This window comes from Schistocerca gregaria, chromosome 9 (genome assembly GCF_023897955.1).
Source record: "Schistocerca gregaria isolate iqSchGreg1 chromosome 9, iqSchGreg1.2, whole genome shotgun sequence".
Classification (NCBI taxonomy): domain Eukaryota; kingdom Metazoa; phylum Arthropoda; class Insecta; order Orthoptera; family Acrididae; genus Schistocerca; species Schistocerca gregaria.
Window position 1 is genome coordinate 171,404,996 of NC_064928.1, and position 24,012 is coordinate 171,429,007.

At 38.4% G+C, this 24,012-nt stretch overlaps 1 protein-coding gene across 1 annotated transcript in view; it reads right to left on the reverse strand.

Annotated features, from left to right (window-relative positions):
• Window positions 1-3,882: 3,882 nt before the first annotated feature.
• LOC126291921 (chymotrypsin-like protease CTRL-1) overlaps window positions 3,883-24,012 on the reverse strand; it is a 145,538-nt gene continuing 125,408 nt past the window's right edge. Inside the window, exon 8 of the mRNA XM_049985654.1 lies at window positions 3,883-5,414. Coding sequence (XP_049841611.1) covers window positions 5,310-5,414 — 105 coding nt within the window. The 3' untranslated portion in view covers window positions 3,883-5,309. The remainder of the gene's footprint in view (window positions 5,415-24,012) is intronic.

Consider the following 24,012-nt stretch of genomic DNA (forward strand, 5'->3'; position numbering starts at 1 on the left):
TGTTGTACAGTAAGTATTGCCTCACATGTGGGTCAATGGAAGCGTCCGATTCCACCCGTCTGCTGTCACCCATGCCATAAAGCTGTTATGGTGTGTGACATCATTAAGGCGCGGAGTTTATGAGTTTGTAGGTGTCATCTTGTTTTGTGTTTGATGGCACCCTTTCCTTGTATGCGTGTGTGTGTGTGTGTGTGTGTGTGTGTGTGTGTGTGTGTGTGTGTGTGTGTGTGTGTGTGTGTGTGTGTGTGTGTGGTGTTTTTTGTAATTGTAGGTGTTGGTTGGGTTTTTTTTTTTATCAATAGCTATGGTTGAACTATATGTGTCAAGGGAAATGACCAATTCTAATTTTCGTAGTTTTATGTGTAGGTATTGGTGTTATGGTATCGTCAGCTACGGTCAAGGGAAATGTCTGATTCCAATTTCTGTAGTTTTTGCTGTAACCATTGGTGTTTTAGTATCGTTAGCTGCGGTTGACCTATATAGTTCAAGGTAAGTGTCTGATTCCTGTATTTTTTTTTTTTTTTTACTGTTATATTTAGCTTGTCACCTCCCTAAAACCCCTAGTTTCCTGCAGTTGCCCGTTAGTTTGATTGTACTTTAGGCGGGAGATTCTATTGTCTTATTTATACGTATTTTCGTGTTTGTTGCCATGTGTATATAGTGACATCATTGGCGCCATATTGGAGACACTTAGAATAACCATTTCCAACATATTGATGACGTCATGGGTCAATGCAGACGGGTGGAATCTGACACTTCCATAATCCCTCAAATGTTGCTATATTTCTCCAGGACCCAAACTGAGGTCAGTTTCTATCAGTTTTTCCATTCTTCTGTAAATAATTCATGTTAGTATTTTGCAGACATAACTTACTGAACTGATAGTTCAGTAATATTCACACGTGTCAGCACCTGCTTCCTTTGGAATTGAAATAATTACATTCTTTCCGAAATCTTAGGGCAGGTTTCACCTGTCTTGTGCATCTTGAACACAAGGTGAAATAGCTTGCTCTCCCTAGGATATCATTAGTTCTGAAGGAATGTCATCTACTCCAGCTAGGTCTTATTTTGTCTTCAGTCTTCCAATATTCTGTCAAATTATTGTGTTGCCAATATGGTTGCACTATCAGCTGCAGGATGGTATTCACATATCATATAGCCATCATGGTGCATTCCATGACCACCAGCAGCGTACATCAGCCTCACATAATGCCAACCCAAAACAGTAGGGAACCTCCATCTTGCTGCACTCGCTAGGCAGTGTGTCTAAGGCGTTCAATCTGACCGGGTTGCCTCCAAACACGCTTCCAACTATTGCCTGGTTGAAGGCATATGCGACACTCATTGGTGAAGAGAATTTGATGTCAATCCTGAGTGGTTCATTCGACATGTTGTTAGGCCCATCTGTACTGTGCTGCATGGTGTCGTGGTTGCAAAGATGGACCTCGCTACGGACGTCGGGAGTGAAGTTACGCATCATGCAGCCTACTGCCCACAGTTTGAGTCGTAACATGATGTCCTGTGGCTGCACAAAAAGCATTATTCAACATTGTGGCATTGCTGTCAGGGTTGAATTACAGACAACATGAGCTGTGTACCTCCTTCCTGGTGGAATGACTGGAACTGATCGGCTGTTGGACCCCCTCCATCTAATAGGCGTTGCTCATGCATGGTTGTTTACATCTTTTGGTGGGTTTAGCGACATCTCTGAACAGTCAAAGGGACTGTGTCTGTGATACAATACCCACAGTCAACGTCTATCCTCAGGAGTTCTGGGAACCGGGGTATGCAAAACTTTTTTTGATGTGTGTATATGAAAGAGTCCTGACTGATTCACTGACTCATCACCACTCAGCCCAAACTGCTATGGATAGAAACTTGAAATATGGAGAGGGAATTAACCTTATACTCTAGGCATTATTTACGAAGGGATTATTCAGTATTCCACTCGTAAGAGAGGGAAACAGAGGTTACAAGGTTTTTTGAAAACTGTGATTGATACCGTATTTGGTTTCTCAGTCAGAAATAAAAAGAAAAAACTGTGTTAGCGTCTTTGGAAATTCAACAGTGGGTGAACATCTCTATCTCTATCTCTCTCTATGTTGTTATTGAAGAACTACTAAACCATCTTTAAAGCTATCTCTATGAAAACTGGTATTTGACTTCTCGGTTAGAAATTAAAAAAAACTGGTGTTTCAGTGTTTTTGGAAATACAACCCCTGAGGAGGTGAAATAAGGGATGAAAACTTCACGCAAATATTTCGTTACGGGAGCGTTTTGAAGCTATATCTACGAAAATTTGTATTTGGCTTCTCGGTTAGAAATATAAAAATTCGTATTTTAGCGTTTCTGGAAAAGCAACCCCTAAAGAGGAGAAATTGGGGATGAAAAGTTTTATGAAAATATTTTGTTACACTAAAACTTCTTTAAAACTAAATCTGTGAAAAATGATATTTGATTTGTTGCACAGAAATAGAGAAATATGTGCCATGGTATGAAAATTTCTATGGAAATACCACCACAAAACCTCTTACCACCACAATAACTGAAAAGGCAGGAATACGAGAAGCCCAGACTCCAGCTACCAAATTGGCCAGGGCATCCGAAAAAGACCATGCTTCTTCGCAAAATGCAACACCTACTGAACGTTTCACCTTAATTAACGTAAAGAAAGCATTTAAGTCTCCACGACAAAACAGTTTTGTCAGAACTACATAGAAGAAGAAACAGACAATTTAATACAATACTCTTTCAGTAGTCCTAACATACGTGTTTATAAAATTGTTTCCGTTGCAATTACTATGCAAACGCGGGAGAACCAGCGGGTTTTTAGCTAGCCCCTGTATTAGGTTGCTAATTAAAGTGGTACTGTGCGCCCTAAATGTATGCATCATCTTTATGTAATTTTGACCCACTAGTTATGTATTTTGCGGAATATCAATAGACTAAATGAAAAAAGGAAAACATACATCCTCGTGGTTGATTCGTAATGGAACTGGATTTCAAACACGCATTATTTGGAGCATCAGTTACTCTTTCAAATCTGTGACGACATAGCATACAAGAAAAGATTTTTGAATGACATCACGACGTTTTTGAAACAATACCTGACTTTAAGTTTTGTCTCATGCAGAGGAGATGTATGAAATAACTAATAATTTCGAAGGTGTTTATCCCGTGTTCATGCACGCGCGCATTCCTGTTGGTGAACATACATCATTCAACCAATGAACGATGGCGAAAAAGTAGAGCGCACAGTATGACGTCATCAACACCAAAGTGTACTGTCTTCTACTTCCGTATAAATTCTACTGAAGAAAGTACTTTACGCCTACATAAATACCAATGGCTCATCAATTTATTTTATAATACAAGATTTGTCTACAAGTTGTACACCTTATCTTCGTGTTGAGAGGAAAACAAATACTAAAAAAAAACAGGTTTGTTTTGAACTTGTATAAAATCTCTGACTATCAAACACGTTGAACTTTTCGCTAATAATACCACTGACGTATGACTAATATGGTGCATGCGTAAAGTTTGATCTGTCAAAAGAGGAATGTTATTTAAATATCCTACTCTTGAGTGAATTTAAAACAACACAAGTTATTACCGTTGCTTAAACACAAAATATCGTTTTGCAACAGCACTTGAATGCTCCGTGTTTCTCCAGTGAGTGCTAAATCGCCACTAACAAAAATGCAAGACGAAATGAATAACATACCACTCGCTGACGACGATCCACAAGCCGTCATACCCGATGACACAGAAACTGCGGATATTTCTCATAATTCAGATGCAATGGTACGAGGTCGCAGTTTGGATTCAATTCCTTCATCTTTTACTAACGGAAGTAGCAGCCCAGGACCGAACAGTCTGGATCCAGATATAAGTCCAGACGAGCAAGAAGAGAAAGCACGACTAATTTCTCAAGTTTTGGAGTTGCAAAACACGCTAGACGATCTCTCTCAGCGTGTTGATAGCGTAAAGGAAGAAAATCTGAAGCTCCGTTCAGAGAACCAAGTGTTGGGCCAATACATAGAGAATTTGATGTCTGCATCAAGTGTGTTTCAATCCACCTCTCCTAAAACCAAGAAAAAATAAGATATCGGTGCTTCGCCTGTAACGTTCCTTGTTATACCCACTGATCTATATATTTGTGCGCACAGTTTCAAGTATATTGCTTTGTGCTATTTCTGTTTACCAACTCCAGATTTGTGGGTAACAATCAAGTTGCTATTATAAAGATGCATTCACTCCCACATGGTTGTATAAACCTGTGTGCTATTTGATCGTTTTGAGTTCTGTGCGATATGTGGACCAGTGCTGTGTGCAATATTTATTTTAATTATTGTTGTGCTTTGCTTGAGATACTTTTAAGAAGCATTGTCATTTGAATAATATTGCATTATTGTCTTTCCACATCAAAGCATCTATTCTCACACCAAAGAAAATGTGCGTCAATATTACTTCTTTCAAACTTTATTTTATTTCATCCAAGACTTGACAGCACATTGAAAGAAGTTGAACAAAATAAATATTTGCTTTTATACTATGCTGTGGCAATGTGTAGCTGATTTATGCCTCCAGACACAGAGAGAATAATGTTTGTGATAATGAAGATTCTAATTACAAATTATATACTTACATGTTGTCGTAGACGTAGAGATATGCAGAGTTAGATGTACACATCTGAATAGAGTAAAATAAATGTGAAAGTATACACCCAAACTTGCTTCATTGCACAGAAAATGTCCTGTTTATAACTTTCTGTTGACCACCACATTTGAATTTAAACAAATGTACAATTTTTCATGTGTCTTGTACGTTTGTTTGCTTGTAAACCAGTTTTAAAGGAAATATTTAGAAAGTCAGATACTTTCATAACTTTCTGTACAAAGGCCTATGTTTTAATGTACTTATTTACTCTCATTACATCATTTGACAGTTTTATTATTTTCTTTTTTTCATTTGTGTATAAAACATTTATTTTGTTGCATCAGTTTAGTGTGTGGACTGTGAGTTGGCTGTAGCTCGAAATTCAGAAAGCCTCGACTGATTGCATTGCACATAGTACTGCTTTCGAAAGCCTCACTTCTGTCGAATTGTATGGGAATTGGCATTATATTGCAATCCTGTTTTGATAAATAACAACACAGTAATGCTGCCTATTTAAGTTACTGATATAATTATTTAACTTGTTAAAATTATATAGGGATTTTCACAATAAACACAAGATTTATATTGGTATATTTTATTTCAGTTGTTATAATCACCATCTTTATCAAATGTGTATGACATCCATAAAGTTACATATTGTTTTTAATCCAATCAGCATATTTCTGTATGTTTGTATACACACTTGGAATGTTTGCGGCCCCACATTTGTTTGAGCCAAATGATGCCATCCCAACCTGCAACAGCAGCAGTCATTAAATGTGTAGTCACTATATTATATGTGTTGACATATTTACTTTGTTGTATATCATGTGTATCAAAATTCAAACCAATAGTTTAAAATCTGGAACTCCACACAAATGACATAATCAAAAGCATTCACACCAGCAGTCATAGTTTATGAATTGCCCATAACATTCTGCAGGTCTAATTAACTGATGAGTGTAATATTTGGAGTGTAGATATATAAAATGTTTGTGGAAATTATAGTTTTTTGATCATGCCACAGATCATCAGATTCAACTAACAATTGAGGTGCATTAATCTTGTTCAGTGGTTATCAGGTAGGTATGTAGAGGAGTGTCACAAGATCTTTGAAATATTAGCGTTAGCTGCAAATTTGTTCTACCACCACTTTAACAGATAAGTGTACACTTAGTACTTTTTCCAGTCATTAAAGGCATTCCTAATTCCCCCTCGACCCTACCACCACAGTTGTTGTATAAGTTGTATCTGTTTTCATCCATCATTTGATATTTCATGGAGTCTACTAAGTTTCAGTTGCCTATTATACTGAATTGTTGCTGTGATGATCTGTATTTTGATGTCACATTTGTCACAATAAAATGCAGCAGTGTCTAAACCATGACTAACACTACCTGTAAGTATTTTATGCTGTATCTATAGGGCCTTATTCTGCAACAGCAGGATTTTTATTTATTTTTATGGAAACTACAAACATGGATTGGTACAGAGTATATGCTGTGCATGGTTAATATAGTACATTAGTGTTTTGCAGGCAGTGCCCTCCGAATTAATGATATTTTATGGTTTGTGGTTAGGTTTTTATGTTGTAATGAGACATTCTTTGATCACATGCATGAAAACTCTGCAATTTGTGATTGATAGTACTGGTTCCCCCTCCCCAGAAAGTATCATATTGAATTTTATTCCTTGCAGTTTTGACTGTTCCACTGTTAAGATTGTTTTGCAGATGATGATCAAAGAATCACTACTTCACTTTTTTCCGTTGCAAACTGTTAATTAGTGTGCATATTCTGACAGATGTAATTAACCAGTATGGTTTATTACTAAGTTTTGTAATAAATGTGCAGTTAAGAATTCTGACGCTATCATACACTCATATCTTGCAACATATACTTTAGAACTGCTGTAACCATTTTATATGTCCAGATACATTAGTCTGAGATTATTCTCATATTCACACTACATATAATGAATTAGTATTTTTACAGTAAACAAAACATCTCTGAAGGCATGTGTTGTTCTTAAACACACACTGCTTTGTCTCCATTTGAAAATGAAATTTCTACTTGGAACACTGAATCTACAGCTGCATATATATTCGACAAACCATTGTACAGCACATGGAAGAGGATGCTTAATACTGATATTTGGGACACATTGTCCTATCACTATCTTCAGAAGAATGCCTCCTACCAATGGAGAAATTAGAAAAATAATGTGCTTGGCATCATATCGTGAATTTTGCTTTATCGTTTTTTCTCACACACATTGCCTTTCTTCAGTACAATTCATATATATATTCCACCAAATGTTACTTTGTCTATGATACTTAGGCAAAAACTATCATAGTAAGTAAGTTCTGCCCCAACACAAGTTCATGTAGTCTTGGATAATATTCTTCCAATTGAGCTTTGCAGGAGCATCTCGCAAATTACTGTGTGTGAAGGCTTCTCTACTTCTATTTCGATGTCTAAAGAAGCTGCATAAATATTCAGTTAGATCTTGATATGAGTTCAAAGCAGAGCAAGGGTTGGAAAAATGTGAAACCATATTATCCTATGACTACAATATCTGAGTTCCAGTTGGAATCAGTGAATTCTTACAAATACCTGGGTGTAACACTTTGGAGGGTTGTGAAATGGAATGATTACATAGACTCACTTGTGGGTAAAGCAGGTGGCAAACTTTGGTTTATTATTAGAATAATAAGGAAATACAGTCAGTCTACAAAGAAGAGCACTTAAAAATCAATTGTGCATCCCATCCTAGAATGCTGCTCAAGCATTGGGGTGTCTACCAAATAGGACGAATGGGGGATATTAAATTTATACAAGGAAGGGCAATGCAAATAGTCACAGGTTTGTTTGGCCCATGGGAGAGTGACACAGAGATGCTGAAGAAAATGAACTGGTAGACTCTTGTAGATTGATGAAAATTATCCTGAGAAAGCCTACTTACAAACTTTCAAGAACCAGCTTGAAATTATAACTCTATGAATAAACTAGAACCCTCTATGTACCACCCCTGTAAGAATCGTAAGGACAAGATTAGATTAATTACACCAGACACGAAGGCGTTTAAACAATCATTCTTCGCACACTTTATTTGTGAATGGAATGTATAAAAACCCTAATAACTGGTACAGTGGGATGTATCCTGAGCCATGCATTTCACAGTGGTTTGTAGGTTATAGCTGTAGATGTTGAATGAGACAAATGGAAGATGTTAGGTCTACACATAACTCTGTGCATGTAAAGGTAAGGCATGGGTAGGATTCAATTCACTGCCCCTTGTTTTATGTTTCCTTTTTTCCACTCACATTGTCACAGAAAAATGTTGGAATGGTTCACTCAGTGAAGTCTCAAAAATTTCTTCCACCTTCCATTTGCAATTGAGCTGTTGGTCCTTGTCTAATGCTGTGTCAGTGAGATGTAAATCTCTTAAAAGCCCTTTTCCTCTACAACCAAACATAAACATTGTTAATGAGAAAAATGTTTCATTACTGATTCCTGGGAGTGCTGGATGGAAAATAGATTAATTGAAAATACCAATACAGCTTCGCCAACCCACAACCTAGGCCTCAGGCTATACTACAGATCAGTATGTCAGCACAACTAAGACATTGTCTTCACATTCGTTGACTTTGCCAACTCACAGCCAAAGAGTTACCTTTCAACCTAACCTGTGCATCATGTTATGCTGCAGGACAACCTGTCACCGTAATCTACATTCCAGAACATAATGTATATGAAAAAAAAAGTATTGTCAGGATTCTGTTCTCCTACCTGCACGTGTATGACATCACGTCGCATCATCATTATACCTTGGGACAATTCCAACATCTGCTATCGGCAGGTTCAGTTGACCTGGAAAATCTGAGGACTCGTATTAACATTCAGGTGTGGACAGAATGTATTAACATTCAGTTGCAATACAGTTTTTTGACTGCTGGGGACAATACACTTTTCCCATTCAAGTGCTTGTAAAGTGTTGAGCATAGTAATGGTCACCCTTAGATGGCAGTGTGTTGCTTGGGATGACCTGAACAAATCTGTGCGAATAATATAACTGAATATTTTGGTCATAAAGTGTAGAGTACAGTTCATTACCAGAGGATGTTTTTTAATTCTCCTCATTTCCTTTTTTGCCATTCAGCAGAGTGTATTGATGTAAAATTTGCATATGGTTTTTACTTAGTTATTTCGGGCCTTAACTGTTTACCATTTATAAGTAGCTACTATCACATCCTTAAACTAATGAAAAAAGGGTATGGTAAACCACACTATACAGAAATTGGTAAGAAGAGTGATTATGTGACCATGTAATTTAATGAGAGCCAATGATAAGATACCCATTTTATTGACTGGAACAATTTCATCCAAATAAAAATGCAAAGAAAAATCAACCTATAACAAAACAACACTCATGTACTGAGCAATGGGGTATCTAGGCTGGAATAACAAGACTGAAAGGGATATACTGCTACTCACCAAACAGGGATGTTTACAGGGTGATTATAATTAAAGTTAAACTTTCAAAATACTGTAGAAATAACGCCACTGATCAGAATGATGCCGAATTTCAATGGAATATTAACAGAGAAGGGGGAGAATGTATGGATGAAGAAAAAGAAAAATAGTGTGAAAATTGATCAATAGATGATGCTGTATGTGTCAGAATACATAAATGAAAACACCTGTTATGTACACAACCCATTGAAGTTGGTTTAAACATGCTGGGTACCAGCTTTTCCTCCTTTTGTGCCTGCAATGTTTGTCATGACTGTTTCAATGCAGGATCGCACTCTGCTTTTAAAACTGTATTACAAGAATGATGACTGTGCACATGTCGCTCGGCAGAAGTTCCGGTCACTGAAGGATTTGGAAAAAGGCGTTCGTCCGATGAATGCTGTGGGTCTGGAGGAAATGATTCAGAAATTCAAAAAGATAGGTTCTTTTGGTATGCAGCCTGGTAGAGGGAGGAAACAAATTGATTTGACATCAATGGAAGCAGTGGCCACAGCAATGCAGAAGGAGATGAGTGTAGTGCACAGGGAATCGCCAGAACATTGGACATACCCATGAGCATGGTTCGTAAAATCCTACGAAACATTCTTCTGTGCTATCCATTCAGAATTATCCATGTGCACAATTTGCTTCCTGTTGACCTACCAGCAAGAGAGATCCATTGCTTTACAATTTCTTGCTCGCATGGAAGTGGACAATGACTGGCCGTGGAAGATTTTGTGGACAGACAAAGGCCACTTCCATCTGACAGGATATGTCAATACACAGAATTGTCAAATATGGGCAACGGAAAATCCACACGCAAATCAACCAATATCACTTCATCCTGAAAAGATCACAGTGTGGTGCGAGTTTATGGCATCATTTATCTTAGGGCCATATATTTTTCCAAAAGACAGGTGCTTCCAGTCCTCTTACCTGTACCATTACTGGTAAGGGCTATGAGTGAGTTTTGCACAACCACGTCACTCCATCTCTCCAACAGCGTGGATGTATGGATGGGATTGTTTTGATGCAAGGTGGCACAACTCTGCACATGGTAAACCCAGTTAAGCTGCTTCTAAAGTGACATTTGGAAATGTTAGAATTATCAGCTGCCATTTCCCTACAGCCTGGCTGTCCCAATCACCTGATTTTAATCCATGTGACTTCTGGTAGTGGGGCTATCTGAAAGATGCTGTGTTCAGTGTTTCGATTGCAAACTTAGCTGCATTGAAGGCACACATTGCGCAATACCTTCTGAATGTAACCCCAGAAACACTTCGATCAGTTGTGGAACATGCTGTTTCTTGATTTCAACTTGCAGAAAATGGTGGACAGCATATTGAACATCTTTTGTGCCAGTCACATGGAAATTAATAACTCTATTTGATTTTTATTAATGCTTTTTATGCCATTTTTGGCCTCAGGAAAATTAAAAACCAATGTGACTGATGCTTTTTATGTGGTCTTGGCCTCAGGACAATTAAAACCCCATGTGGCTGATGCTTTTTAATGCGGTTTTTCACCTCAGGACAATTAAAAACCAATTTTTTCCATCTGATGTGATATGACCTTGCTGTGGTGGATGGGCTTAATGTATCACACCTGTACACTCAAGCACTCTGTGTAGTATAGTTTGTTTAACATCAAACGTACACCTTACACATTGTTTTATGATTCATTTGTAGTTGACCACTATTAAAGTATGATGTTTACAGCACAATCTATTGCTACAGTTTGTAACTATTTATTTATCTTCTGCCATACATTTTCCCCCTTAACCTATGATATTCTGTTGCAATTAGACATCATTCTGACCAGTGGTGTTATTTCTACAGTGATTTGAAAGCTTAACTTTAATTATAATCACCCTATATATTGACTTGGATATATATTTCTGAGAGGAAATGGGGTCGCAGTTTATTGTTTGATGATGTTTTAAAGGGTTTGGCACTGGAGTAAAGAATTTCATGTTGAAACAAAAATTAAAATATGAAGTATATCTGGAACTAATTTTTGTATTTGCATTGTGGCTGTGAATATCCATTGTATCCAAAAATTACCTTAATTATTAATCCTTGCAAATAGGAAAAGCTGGTAGGAAACAAGGCAGCATGAAGCGTAATATGGTACTGCCAGTACTGAGACAAAGGAAGTCCAGGATTTAGCTGCCAGTCAATCCCAGAATTATTTTCTGTCACTAATGGTTCTTTCACCTCTGACAGTTACTTTTATATGCGAACAACACTGAGTTGTACCATAGTTCAGACCTCATGTTAGGCTGTATGTCCCCCAATAACTGAGTGGATAATTCAATTCAGAAGGCTCTTGATTCAAAAACTTGTCACGTGCAATAGGACTATGCCTAGTAGAGCATTTGGCGTTCAAACTAAGCTTCAGGTTGACAACAACTACTGTTATGCGGGGTGCAACAGGTATAAGTGCAGATATTTTTATATGTGATTCCTTAACATGTACATACATCAGTGTGTTTGCTTGTTATTTCTCTGCGTCAAACAGTCTTCCCACAAACTTTATGACCTACATCTACATCTACATGATTACTCTGATATTCACAAGAAAGTGCCTGGCAGATGGTTCAATGAACCACCTTCAAGCTCTCTGTGTGAGCCCTGATTTCTCTTATTTTATCATTATGATCATTTCTCCCTATATAGGTGGGTGTCAACAGAATGTTTTCGCAATCGGAAAAGAAAACTGGTGATTAAAATTTCATAAGAAGATCCCATAACAATGAAAAATGCCTTTGTTTTAATGATTGCCAGTCCAATTCACATATCATGTCTGGGCACTATTTCCCCTGTTTCGCAATAGTAAAAAATGAGCTGCCCTTGTTTGAACTTTTTCCATGTCACTCGTCAGTCCCACCTGATGCGGATCCCACACTGCACAACAATACTCCAGAATAGGGTGCACAAGCGTGGTGTAAGCAGTCTCTTTAGTAGACCTGTTGCACCTTCCAAGTGTTCTGTCAATGAATCACAGTCTTTGGTTCGCTCTACCCACAACATTATCTATGTGATTGTTCCAATTTAGGTTGTTTGTAATTGTAATCACTAAGTATTTAGTTGAATTTACAGCCTTCAGATTTGTGTGACTTATTGTGTAATTGAAATTTAGCAGATTTCTTTTAGTACTTATGTGAATAACTTCCCATTTTTCTTTATTCAGGGTCAATTGCCACTTTTCGCACCGTATAGATATCTTATCTTAATCATATTTAAGTAACACATTTCGTATTGTTTACTAGTTAGATAGACGCAATCTATGCCTAAATTTTCTGAGCTATAAAGTTAAAAACCTGACCAAACACGCCTAATAACGTAAATTCTATAAAATCAAAGTAATTACAAATTCATTCTTCTGTCATTGTATCTCTAATTTGGCACAAAAACAACCACCACTGCATGTAAGAGCTTTATGTTGTTTTTTGTTTACACACTACCAATCACACGTCCTTGACAAATTTAAAAATTCTTTAAACTTAATTATTCTTTCAAAACTGACCATGAGTGAGAAACATGGGGGCTGTTATAGAGTAGTGAGTAGAGGGATTTGTTGCCAATCTTGTAGGAAATATTTTCACTGGGGGAGGGGGGGGGGGGGTTCAGTGGGGAGAGTGTTGGAAGAATAGAAGGGGCTTTCTCCTGGGACTGCAGAGTATGCAGTAGGAACATTTTGATTGGGAAACAGGAAAGGAATATCTGTGCCCTTCAGGCACAGTTGGAGGGAGCAAGGAACTCATAAGGATCAAGGGAGATAGGGGGAGGAGGGTGGTTGGGAATTGGCAGCTGGTAGGAGGATAGGAAGAAAGAGAACGCGATCTGACAGTTTTATCATCAACACCAAAAACAGGTATCTACCATGGCCAGAGTTAAATGGAGAAGAGCCTCAGTTAGAACAAGGAGCAGGAAATGTGCAGCACACTTCAACCGAGGTCAAGAAGCCTAGGAATGTACTAAGTCTTAGGAAGAAGAAAGTGCTGCTGCTAGGTAGTAGCCATGTACGAGTTGTAGGCCCTCAGCTATAAGAAAGTTTAGGGGCAGTATCTTCAAGCCAAATGCAGGACTAAGTCGAGTAATAGAGGACATAGGGTCTTTATGTAAGGACTTTACAAAAGAGGACCACGTAGTGATAGTGGGTGGGGCAGGAAACAATTTTAACAGGAATGGGGCATATAACATAGACGGTGACCTGGACAAGATAGCTTCCCTGATTCATGGCACAAACATGCACTTTGTTGAGCTGTTCCGGCGTCATGATTGACCACACCTTGATGGAGCTGTGAGGCGAATCAATGTGGGGTTAGGGATGGCTCTGAGGACAGCCAACTTTGCTCATGGTCAAATAACTGTTGTTATAGTTAGGAAAAGTTGGTCTTTTTTTAGGATAAAACAACAGGTTCCCCTGCCTAAAGAGTACCTCCAGCAGTTTAAAAAATACTCAAACAATTACTCACAAGACAAATTTTAACGTTTCAAATATCACATATACCAGATGTCACAAAGAAAAACAGACCATTGGAAAGAGAAACATGGAGCATTTCACAGATTTAACAATCCTCCATCAAAACAGGTAATCAATAAAAAATAAAATACAGCTATTAGAAGTTGAGCTACAATCTTTGAACTGCACAGTAGTTTGTATTACTGAGCACTGGTGTAGGGACACAGAAATCCAACTCATAGTATTATCATTGTATGAAAAAGCCAACTCTTACTGCAGAACTACTTCAATGGGTGGAGGATCATGCATTTACATCAGAAAATGAACACAGTTCAAATCAAGACATGCCCTCAGTACAGTAAGTGAAGGAAAACACTTTAAAATATCAGCTATTGAATTAACAGGGCTTGATATCACCAAGAAATTAATCATTTTGTGTGTGTATAGATCTCCAGGGGTAGTGTGGACACTCTTTTCAATAAATTAACAGAAGATCTACATAAAGTCTCAAGTACAAAGGTCAACATAATTCCATGTGGGAACATCAACATCAACACTAATATCATAAATTAATTCAGCAGCACCTTCATAAACATCCTTCAAAGTTTTGGCATGTCCCTATTGGTCAATAGTGCAACAAGGGTTACTACAATGACTGCATCTGTAATTGACCATGTGGCCACTAAAATGGACAGGGAAAAATGTGATGTAGCTGTAAAAGATCTTGGACTATCAGACCATCTCATTCAAATAACAACAGTAAAATCAGGCATTGAATCATTCCCTAAACTACAAGCCTACAAACATCTATCAGAAATCAAAATAAAAGATTTTTCAAAAGAGCTAGAAAAACAAAGCTGGGATGAAGTGTATAAGAAAACCAATGTGAATATGAAATTATCTAAATTCTCCACATTGTTTAAATTGAATTTTGAAAAGCTATTTCCAAAAGTTTGCATGTCTGTATCAACATCTCACAAAAACAGATGGATAACAGCAGATATTAAGAAGTCCTCCCAAACACTTAAACACCTCATTTCCATGAAAAAGATTCACAGTGATCCAGAATTCTTAAATTTCTATCATATATTCAAAAAGATCTATAGGAAGGAGCTGATTGCTGCAAAAAAGTCACTTAATGACAAAATAATATAAAATGCAGGGAATAAAAGCAAAGCAGTATGGGATGTTCTAAAAAAGAAAATGGGGAGAGGCAAACAAGTGCAGAATAACAAACTGCTAAGGGAAGGGCATAAGGTAATAAATGATCCACAACATTTAGCAAACTATGTAAACGACCATTTTTCAAGTATTGCAGAGAAGTTACAACAAAAATTCCCCAAAACAAATATAACACCTGTAAATAATGTTGCACTAAATACAATGGTGTTACTTCCAACCACAAGGAATGAAGTCAATAAAACTGTTGAAAAACTAAAAAATAAAAAGTCAGTAGCCTTAGATGAAGTACTAATTTGTGTACTGAAACAATGCACAGGGATTATATAATTAATGAATCCTTCACATCAGGGACATTTCCAGAGCAGTTAAAACAGGCAAGAGTTGTACCTTTGCTTAATAAAGGTAAAGCAGAAGACAGAAAATAACCGGCCCATTTCCCTGCTGTCAGCATTCTCAAAAATAATAGAAGCAATTATAAAAGACAGATTAATGAATTACCTGAATAAATACAATCTTTTAAGCTAATCACAGTTTGGTTTCCAAAGTGGTAAAAATACGGAATCAGGCATAGTAGAATTCACAAAAGCTGTACTTGATGTTCTTGTTAGAGATGAGTGTGTCACAGGCATATTTTTGGATCTTTATAAGGCATTTGATACAGCTGACTACAAGATTCTATTAAATAAATTAGAGGCATTAGGAATAAGAGGGATAGCTAATGACTGGTTTCGGTCATACCTAACAGATAGAGTACAAAGAGTAGAGATAACACATACTTCAAATAGATCTAAACATTTATAAAACACTTATCAAAATAAAAATACATTAATATAGGGGTTTCACAAGGTAGCATATTAGGACCAATACTGTTCCTGATATAAATCAATGACTTTCCCAGTATTACTCATGGTGAAAAAATTCTCTTCGCTGATGACAGCAATATTATAGTCACTGAGAAAATGGGAACACCTTGCTGAGAAAGCAAATGAAACTCTGAAGCAAGTTTATGATTGGTCAATAAGCAATAAAGTAACATTGAACATAAAGAAAACTAATGCCATGAATTTCAGTTTGAAGAGGGAGAATGACCACGTTAAATTAAATGTAGATGGCACCTCTATAGACTGTGTAACAAATGCAAAATTTCTAGAAATGAATATTGATTCTCAGTTGAAATGATGTGAACACACAAAGGTACTTGCAAGCAGAATGTCATCAGCATGTTATGCCCTTGGAACCCTATCATCAGTGTGTAATATGCAGTGTCTTTTAGTTACATATTATTCATATGTACACTCAATTCTTAGCTATGGCCTTCTTGTTTGGGGAACAAATGCACAAAATATGAACACAGTTTTCGAACTCCAGAAAAGAGCCATAAGAATAATCACCAAAAATACTAGTCGAGCTCATTGTAAAGATCTGTTCAAAACACTGGGGATTTTAACTGCTCCATGTGAATACATTTACCAGCCAGTTGAACATATCAAAATAACATTGGTAATTACTGCACAAACAGCTCTGTCCATGACCATGCAACAAGAGATAGATTCAACTTACATTTACCAAGAAAAAATAAACTCAAAACAGCATTTTCTACCAAGGAATAAAACTGTACAATAAATTACCGAAACAGATTAAAGAAATTGCAAAAATACACTTATTTAAAAAGGCAGCTAAAAAGTACCTGTTATGCAATACATTTTATACATTGAAGTATTACTGATATAAAACAGAGTAGGGGTTGGATAAAAAAATGTTATACAAATAAATAATAATAATGATTATAAAATATCCAACATTCCACATAACATCTTCACTTTATGTTTTTTCCCCTTCTTCTTTCCTTTCTAGAAATACATACCCACAAGCTATGCATAGCACAATACTAACACCTCTTCCTCTTTCTGAGCTCAACATCTCTCTCATTATGGAGGGATGCTGACTCAGTTTTACCGCTGTGTGTGTGTGTGTGTGTGTGTGTGTGTTGTGTAGTGAGTGAAGAGTGAAGTGCTTTGAAACAATGTGTGTATAGTGTGTGCAATGACTGATAGTAAGATATGAGTGAACAGTGTGGCATTACATTATTTAATAAGTTATTTGTAAGAAAAGTATTGTATACCAGGAGTAAATCTAATGATTGTCTTTAACTAGAATTCTGTAAATATTTGTGTATACAAATTAGCTTATTTTAAATTGATCTAAACTTGTAAACACTTTGACATGTCCTGTATCTTTGTAAAAAGAGATCTATGGATGAATAAAGCTACTACTACTATTTTGCAATTTGTTTTGGTCATATGATGACTTTACAAGATGGTAAATGACAGCATCATCTGCAAAAAATCTAATAGGGCTACTCAGATTGTCAGCTATGTTGTTAATATAGATCAGGAACAATAGAGGGCCTATAACACTTCCTTGGGGAACGTCCAATATTACTTCTGTTTTACTCAATGACTTCCTGTCTATTACTACAAACTGTGACCTTTCTGACAGGAAATCATAAATCCAGTCACACAATGGACGCAATACTCCACGAGTGCTTGTGAGGAATGGTTTAAAAAGCCTTCTGCAAATCTAAAAATACAGAATCAATTTGACATCCCCTGTCAATAGCACTCATTACTTCATGAGAATAAAGAGCTAGTCGTGTTTCACAAGAACGATGTTCTTGGAATTCATGCTGACTATATGTCAATAAATCGTTTTCTTCAAGGTAAATCATAATGTTTGAACATAGTAAATGTTCCAAAACCATACTGCAGATCAACATTAGCGATATGGGCCTGTAATTCAGTGGATTACTCCTATTTCCCCTTTTGGGTATTGGTGTGACTTGAGCAATTTTCCATTCTTTAGGTATAGAACTTTCTGTAAGTAAGCAGTTTTATATAATTGCTAAATATGGAACTATTGTTTCAACATACTCTGAAAGGAACCTGAGTGGTATACAATCTGGGCCAGAGGCTTTGCCTTTATTAAGTGGTTTAAGCTGCTTTGCAACACCGACAATATCTACTCCTATGTTTCTCATCTTGGCAGTTGTTCTTGATTGGAATTCAGGAATATTTACTTCATCTTCTTTGGTAAAGGAGTTTCGGTAAAAAAATAACTCTGCTTTAATGGCACTGTCATCAGTGACTTCACCAGTGTCATAGTGCAGTGAAGGTATTGACTGCGTCTTGCCACTGGTGTGCTTTATGTATGACCAGAATCTCTTTGGGTTTTTTGTCAGTTTCTGAGACAGAGTTTCATTGTGGAAATTATTAAAAGCATCTTTCATTGGTATATGTGCTGTATTTCGAACTTCTGTAAAGCTTTGCCAATCTTGGGGATTTTGTATTCTTTTAAATTTAGCATGCTTTTTTCATTTCTTCTGCAACAGCAATCTGACCTGTTTTGTGTACCATAAGGGGTCAGTACCATCACTTATAAATTTATGTTGCATATATCTGTCAACTATCATTGATACTATCTCTCTGAAATCATTCCACATCTTTTCTACACTTATGTGATCAGACTGGAAGGAGTGGAGACTGTCTCTTAAAAAGGCATTTATATTAACTTTTTTTAAAACATGTACTTTGCATTTCTTTTTGATGGTTGTAGGTGTTACAGTATTCAGCTTAGCGGCAATTGCCTTGTGTGGTTACTAATCCCTGTATTTGTCCTGATACTCCCCATTTGCCCAGGATTATTTGTTGCTAAGAGGTTAAGTATGCTTTCACAACTGTTTATGCTTCGAGCGGTCTCATGGACTAATTGTTCAAAATAATTTCCTGAGAAAGCATTCAGTACAATTTTGGATGATGTTTTACACCTGCCACCAACTTTAAATGTATAATTTTCCCAGTATATCGAGGATAGATTGAAGTCACCACCGACTATAATTGTATGAGTGGGAAACCTACTTGAAATGAGACTCAAGTTTTCTTTGAACTGTTCAGCAACTATTTCTTTTGAGTAAAATGATCCAATTAATAGTTTAGAAACAATTAAAATCGCTCAAAAGAGGAAAGGATGCTGGACCTGATAGGATACCAGTTCGATTTTACACAGAGTACGCAAAGGAACTTGCCCCCCTTCTTGCAGCGGTGTACCGCAGGTCTCTAGAAGAGCGTAGCTTTCCAAAGGATTGGAAAAGGGCACAGGTCATCCCAGTTTCCAAGAAAGGACATCAAACAGATGTGCAGAACTATAGACCTATATCTCTAACGTCGATCAGTTGTAGAATTTTGGAACACGTATAATGTTCGAGTGTAATGACTTTTATGGAGGCTAGAAATCTACTCTGTAGGAATCAGCATGGGTTTCAAAAAAGACGGTCATGTGAAACCTAGCTCGTGCTATTTGTCCACGAGACTCAGAGGGCCATAGATACGGGTTCACAGGTAGATGAAATGTTTCTTGACTTACGCAAGGTGTTCGATACAGTTCCCCACAGTTGTTTAATGGACAAAGTAAGAGCATATGGACTATCAGACCAATTGTGTGATTGGATTGAAGAGTTCCTAGGAGTTCCTAGATAACAGAATGCAGCATGTCATTCTCAATGGAGAGAAGTCTTCCGAAGTAAGAGTGATTTCAGGTGTGCCGCAGGGGAGTGTCATAGGACCGTTGCTATTCACAATATACATAAATGACTTTGTGGATGACATCGGAAGTTCACTGAGGCTTTTTGCAGATGATGATGTGGTATATCGAGAGGTTGTAACAATGGAAAATTGTACTGAAATGCAAGAGGGTCTGCAGCGAATTGACGCATGGTGCACGGAATGGCTTAACTGCTTCCAGTTGCTGACCTGCTATTTTGTAGCTAAATGATAAGGGACCTATCTTTCTATGTATTCGCATCACATTACACTTGCCTACATTGAGATTCAATTGCCATTCCCTGCACCATGCGTCAATTCGCTGCAGACCCTCCTGCATTTCAGTACAATTTTCCATTGTTGCAACCTCTCGATACACCACAGCATCATCTGCAAAAAGCCTCAGTGAACTTCCGATGTCATCCACCAGGTCATTTATGTATATTGTGAATAGCAACGGTCCTATGACACTCCCCTGCGGCACACCTGAAATCACTCTTACTTCGGAAGACTTCTCTCCATTGAGAATGACATGCTGCATTCTGTTATCTAGGAACTCCTCAATCCAATCACACAATTGATCTGATAGTCCGTATGCTCTTACTTTGTTCATTAAACGACTGTGGGGAACTGTGTCAAACGCCTTGCGGAAGTCAAGAAACACGGCATCTACCTGTGAACCCGTGTCTAAGGCCCTCTGAGTCTCGTGGACGAATAGCGCGAGCTGGGTTTCACACGACCGTCTTTTTCGAAACCCAAAATTTCAGCCGAACTTATTTCCAGCTTTAGCCAGCTTTCTGTACCTATAACTATTTGAGCTTCAGTGCTTTCTATTAGGGCTTGGAGTTTATTTCCCAACAAAGCTACAACAATTTACAACTACAATACTGATCTTACTATCTTACTGTGTTTTACCTGCCCCCTTTTAGATGGACACCCTTTCTGTGGTTTCCTGAGACCCTCTAACCTAAAAAAAAACACCCAGTCCCTTCCACACAGCCCCTGCTACCCGTTTAGCTGCTTCTTGTGTCTAGTGGATTCCTGACCTATTTAGCAGAACCTGGAAACCCACCACCTGATGGCGCAAGCCAAGGAATCTGCAGCCTACACAGTCACGGAACTGCCTGAGCCTCTGATTCAGAGCCCCCACTTGGCACTGCACCAAAGGACCACAGTCAGTTCTGCCGACAATGTTGCAGATGGTGAGCTCTGCCTTGATCTCACAAGCAAGACTGGCAGTCTTTACCATTTCTGCTAATCACCTGCAACCACAGAGAATCTCCTCCCATCCAAAGTGACACATGTCATTGGTACCGACATGGGCCACCACATGCAGCTGGCTGCACTCTGACTCTTCACGGCATGCAGAAGCACCATTTCCACATCTGGAATGACTCCCCCCAGTATGCACACAGCATGCACACAGGCTTCCTTCCCCTCCTTGGCAGACATGTTCCTACGGGACCCCATTAAGTGCCTAACGTTGGAGCTCCCAACTACCAGCAAACTCACCCTCTGTGAATGCCCAGACCTTGTGGGTCGAGAAGCTTCCTCTGGATCAGGGTGGATAACTGTATCCAGCTCAGAGACTTTATCAGCCACCAATAACGCCTGAAACCTGTTCGTCAAATGAACTGGGGAGGCCCTACGAGCAGTCCATCAGACTTTGGAATTATCTCCCACCTGACATCAGGTGAGGGATCAATGTCAGGCAGTACCCAGGGTGGCCACAGCAGTGGACCAATCAGGAGACATGTGGGACTTGCTTGACATCCCTCGCATACCCACATCAGACCCCCCACAGTGATGCCCCTTGGCAGCAGCCTCAACCTGTGTGATGGAAGCCAATGCAGCCTGGAGCTGTGAGTGATGGCCAACAACTCAGCTCGCATCTGTACACAGCAATCACAGTTCCTATCCATTATTGAAGTCTCTCATGTTTGAAACTCATAAAAATATGTAATAAATGAATGGTGTACACCCCTTATTAGTAGTAGGAACCTGCAGTACACTCTCACTGGTGGTCTAACCGACCCAATGTTTTCTTCATGGTTGTAGCTGCACCACTAAGTGGACAATGCCTGTTGGTGTAGACTCACCATTTTCCTTCCATACTTCAACACCTGATATACTCCCCAGGGGAAAATAAGCATTAATGGCTTGCTCTTGCCACACATGGAGGTACTAAACACCCACTATAATCTACTAAGCATATTCTAGCCTTTGTCTGCCCCTTCTATATTTATCCTTTCTGCAGTTTCTTCCAGTACCAGGCCAATCATTCCTTGATACCAAAGCAATCTCCCACTAGCCCATCCTCTCTACTGGTAAGGATATTCACAGACTTCATCTATTCTTTGGAATAATCCTTCATTTTATACTTTATCCTCTGTGCTATGTTGAAATGGAGGCTCCAGTGCTGTGGTCACAACAGGTGTCAAAGTTGGATGGCACCATCACTGTAGGTCAGATCAAAGCACATCACTCTACTGCTCCACTGTTGAAACAACACTGTGTACAAGTTGTACTGCCTCTTACTTACCATCAGAATGCAGGTTCTGATAACCCCTTGAGACGTACCATGGTGAGATAGCTCCACTCACTACAATTCTATGCCTTAAATAAATAATTGATTTCTGTTTTGCTATTACACGGTCCAGTCTACATTAGTGTGACCACCATCTAGGCTTGATGCCGATGTGCAATAACTACTCACAGGTGCAAGTGGGAGTTCTAGCAGTGGGCGTACATAAAGCATCTCAAGGGGATGCAGGAAACAGGAAAGTTGTTGTTGTAATCTGAAAAAAGAGCAATTTATATGATTATTGGCTTTTGAGCCAACAGTGGAATAATTTCCAAAGCAGTTAATTTTGTATACTGTTCAAATGCCATTGTGGTTAAAGTATACAATGCAGAGCCAAACAGCGCTATCCAAAATGGGTGCTGAGGCAATGGTGGGCCACCAGGCCATAGGCAGTTTATGGTTGGAGTGCTAACATCACTATTATAGACAGATAGCCTGCATAATCCAGTTATGCTAGCTACTGATGCAACATACATATGGACCATGATAACCCCTTCAGCACCAACTATGGCCTGAAGATGGCACACTAAAGCACTGAAACTGGTAGCTACACAATAAATAAAATCATAAAGATGGCTGTAGGCATTTCAGTTTCTGACAATAGTGAATATTTACAATTTGTACAGAAACCAGATGGCAGTTATAAGAGTTGAGGGGCATGAAAGGGAAGCAGTGGTTGAGAAGGGAGTGAGACAGGGTTGTAGCCTCTCCTCGATGTTATTCAATCTGTATATTGAGCAAGCAGTAAAGGAAACAAAAGAAAAATTTGGAGTAGGTATTTAAATCCAGGGAGAAGAAATAAAAACTTTGAGGTTCGCCAATGACATTGTAATTCTCTCAGAGACAGCAAAGGACTTGGAAGAGCAGTTGAACGGAATGGAAAGTGTCTTGAAAGTAGGGTATCAGATGAACATCAACAAAAGAAAAACAAGGATAATGGAATGTAGTCGAATTAAGTCAGGATATGCTGAGGGAATTAGATTAGGTAATGAGACACTTAAAGTAGTAAAGGAGTTTTGCTATTTGGGGAGCAAAATAACTGATGATGGTCGAAGTAGAGAGGATATAAAATGTAGACTTGCAATGGCAAGGAAAGCGTTTCTGAAGAAGAGAAATTTATTAACATCGAGTGTAGATTTAAGTGTCAGGAAGACGTTTCTGAAAGTATTTGTATGGAGTGTAGCCATGTATGGAAGTGAAACATGGACAATAAATAGTTTGGACAAGTAGAGAATAGAAGCTTTTGAAATGTGGTGCTACAGAAGAGTGTTGAAGATTAGGTGGGTAGATCACGTAACTAATGAGGAGGTATTGAATAGGATTGGGGAGAAGAGAAGTATGTGGCACAACTTGACCAGAAGAAGGGATCGGTTTGTAGGACATGTCCTGAGGCATCAAGGGATCACAAATTTAGCATTGGAGGGCAGCGTGGAGGGTAAAAGTCGTAGAGGGAGACCAAGAGATGAGTACACTAAGCAGATTCAGAAGGACGTAGGTTGCAGTAGGTACTGGGAGATTAAGGAGCTTGCACAGGATAGATTAGCATGGAGAGCTGCATCAAACCAGTCTCAGGACTGAAGACCACAACAACAACAACAACAACAACAACAACAACAACAACACAATAGTGAATGGCCATGGTTTCCAAGACCTCCCATAAAAAAAAAAGAAAAAAGAAAAAGCAGATGAAAGGGGTGAACAAAAGCTGTGGAGATATCTAGAGGTGAATAGACACACAACTGTTGAGCAACTGATCACCCAAATGACCAAAGGCACTACCAACATATCCCCTCAATCACTGCCCAGCTAATGTTGCTGTCTGTGGGCATCTCCAGCAAGTGCTTGGATCATGAACACATGCTGACTGCTGTTCATCAGCATTGAAGGCTGGGATTCGCTTCGCAGTACTGTAACTGAACGTCCACTGAGTGGTGACAGGTGGCCTTTTCAGATGTACCACATTTTAAGATGGTCATTGACATGTACAGCATGAAATGATTGAAAGCAAACA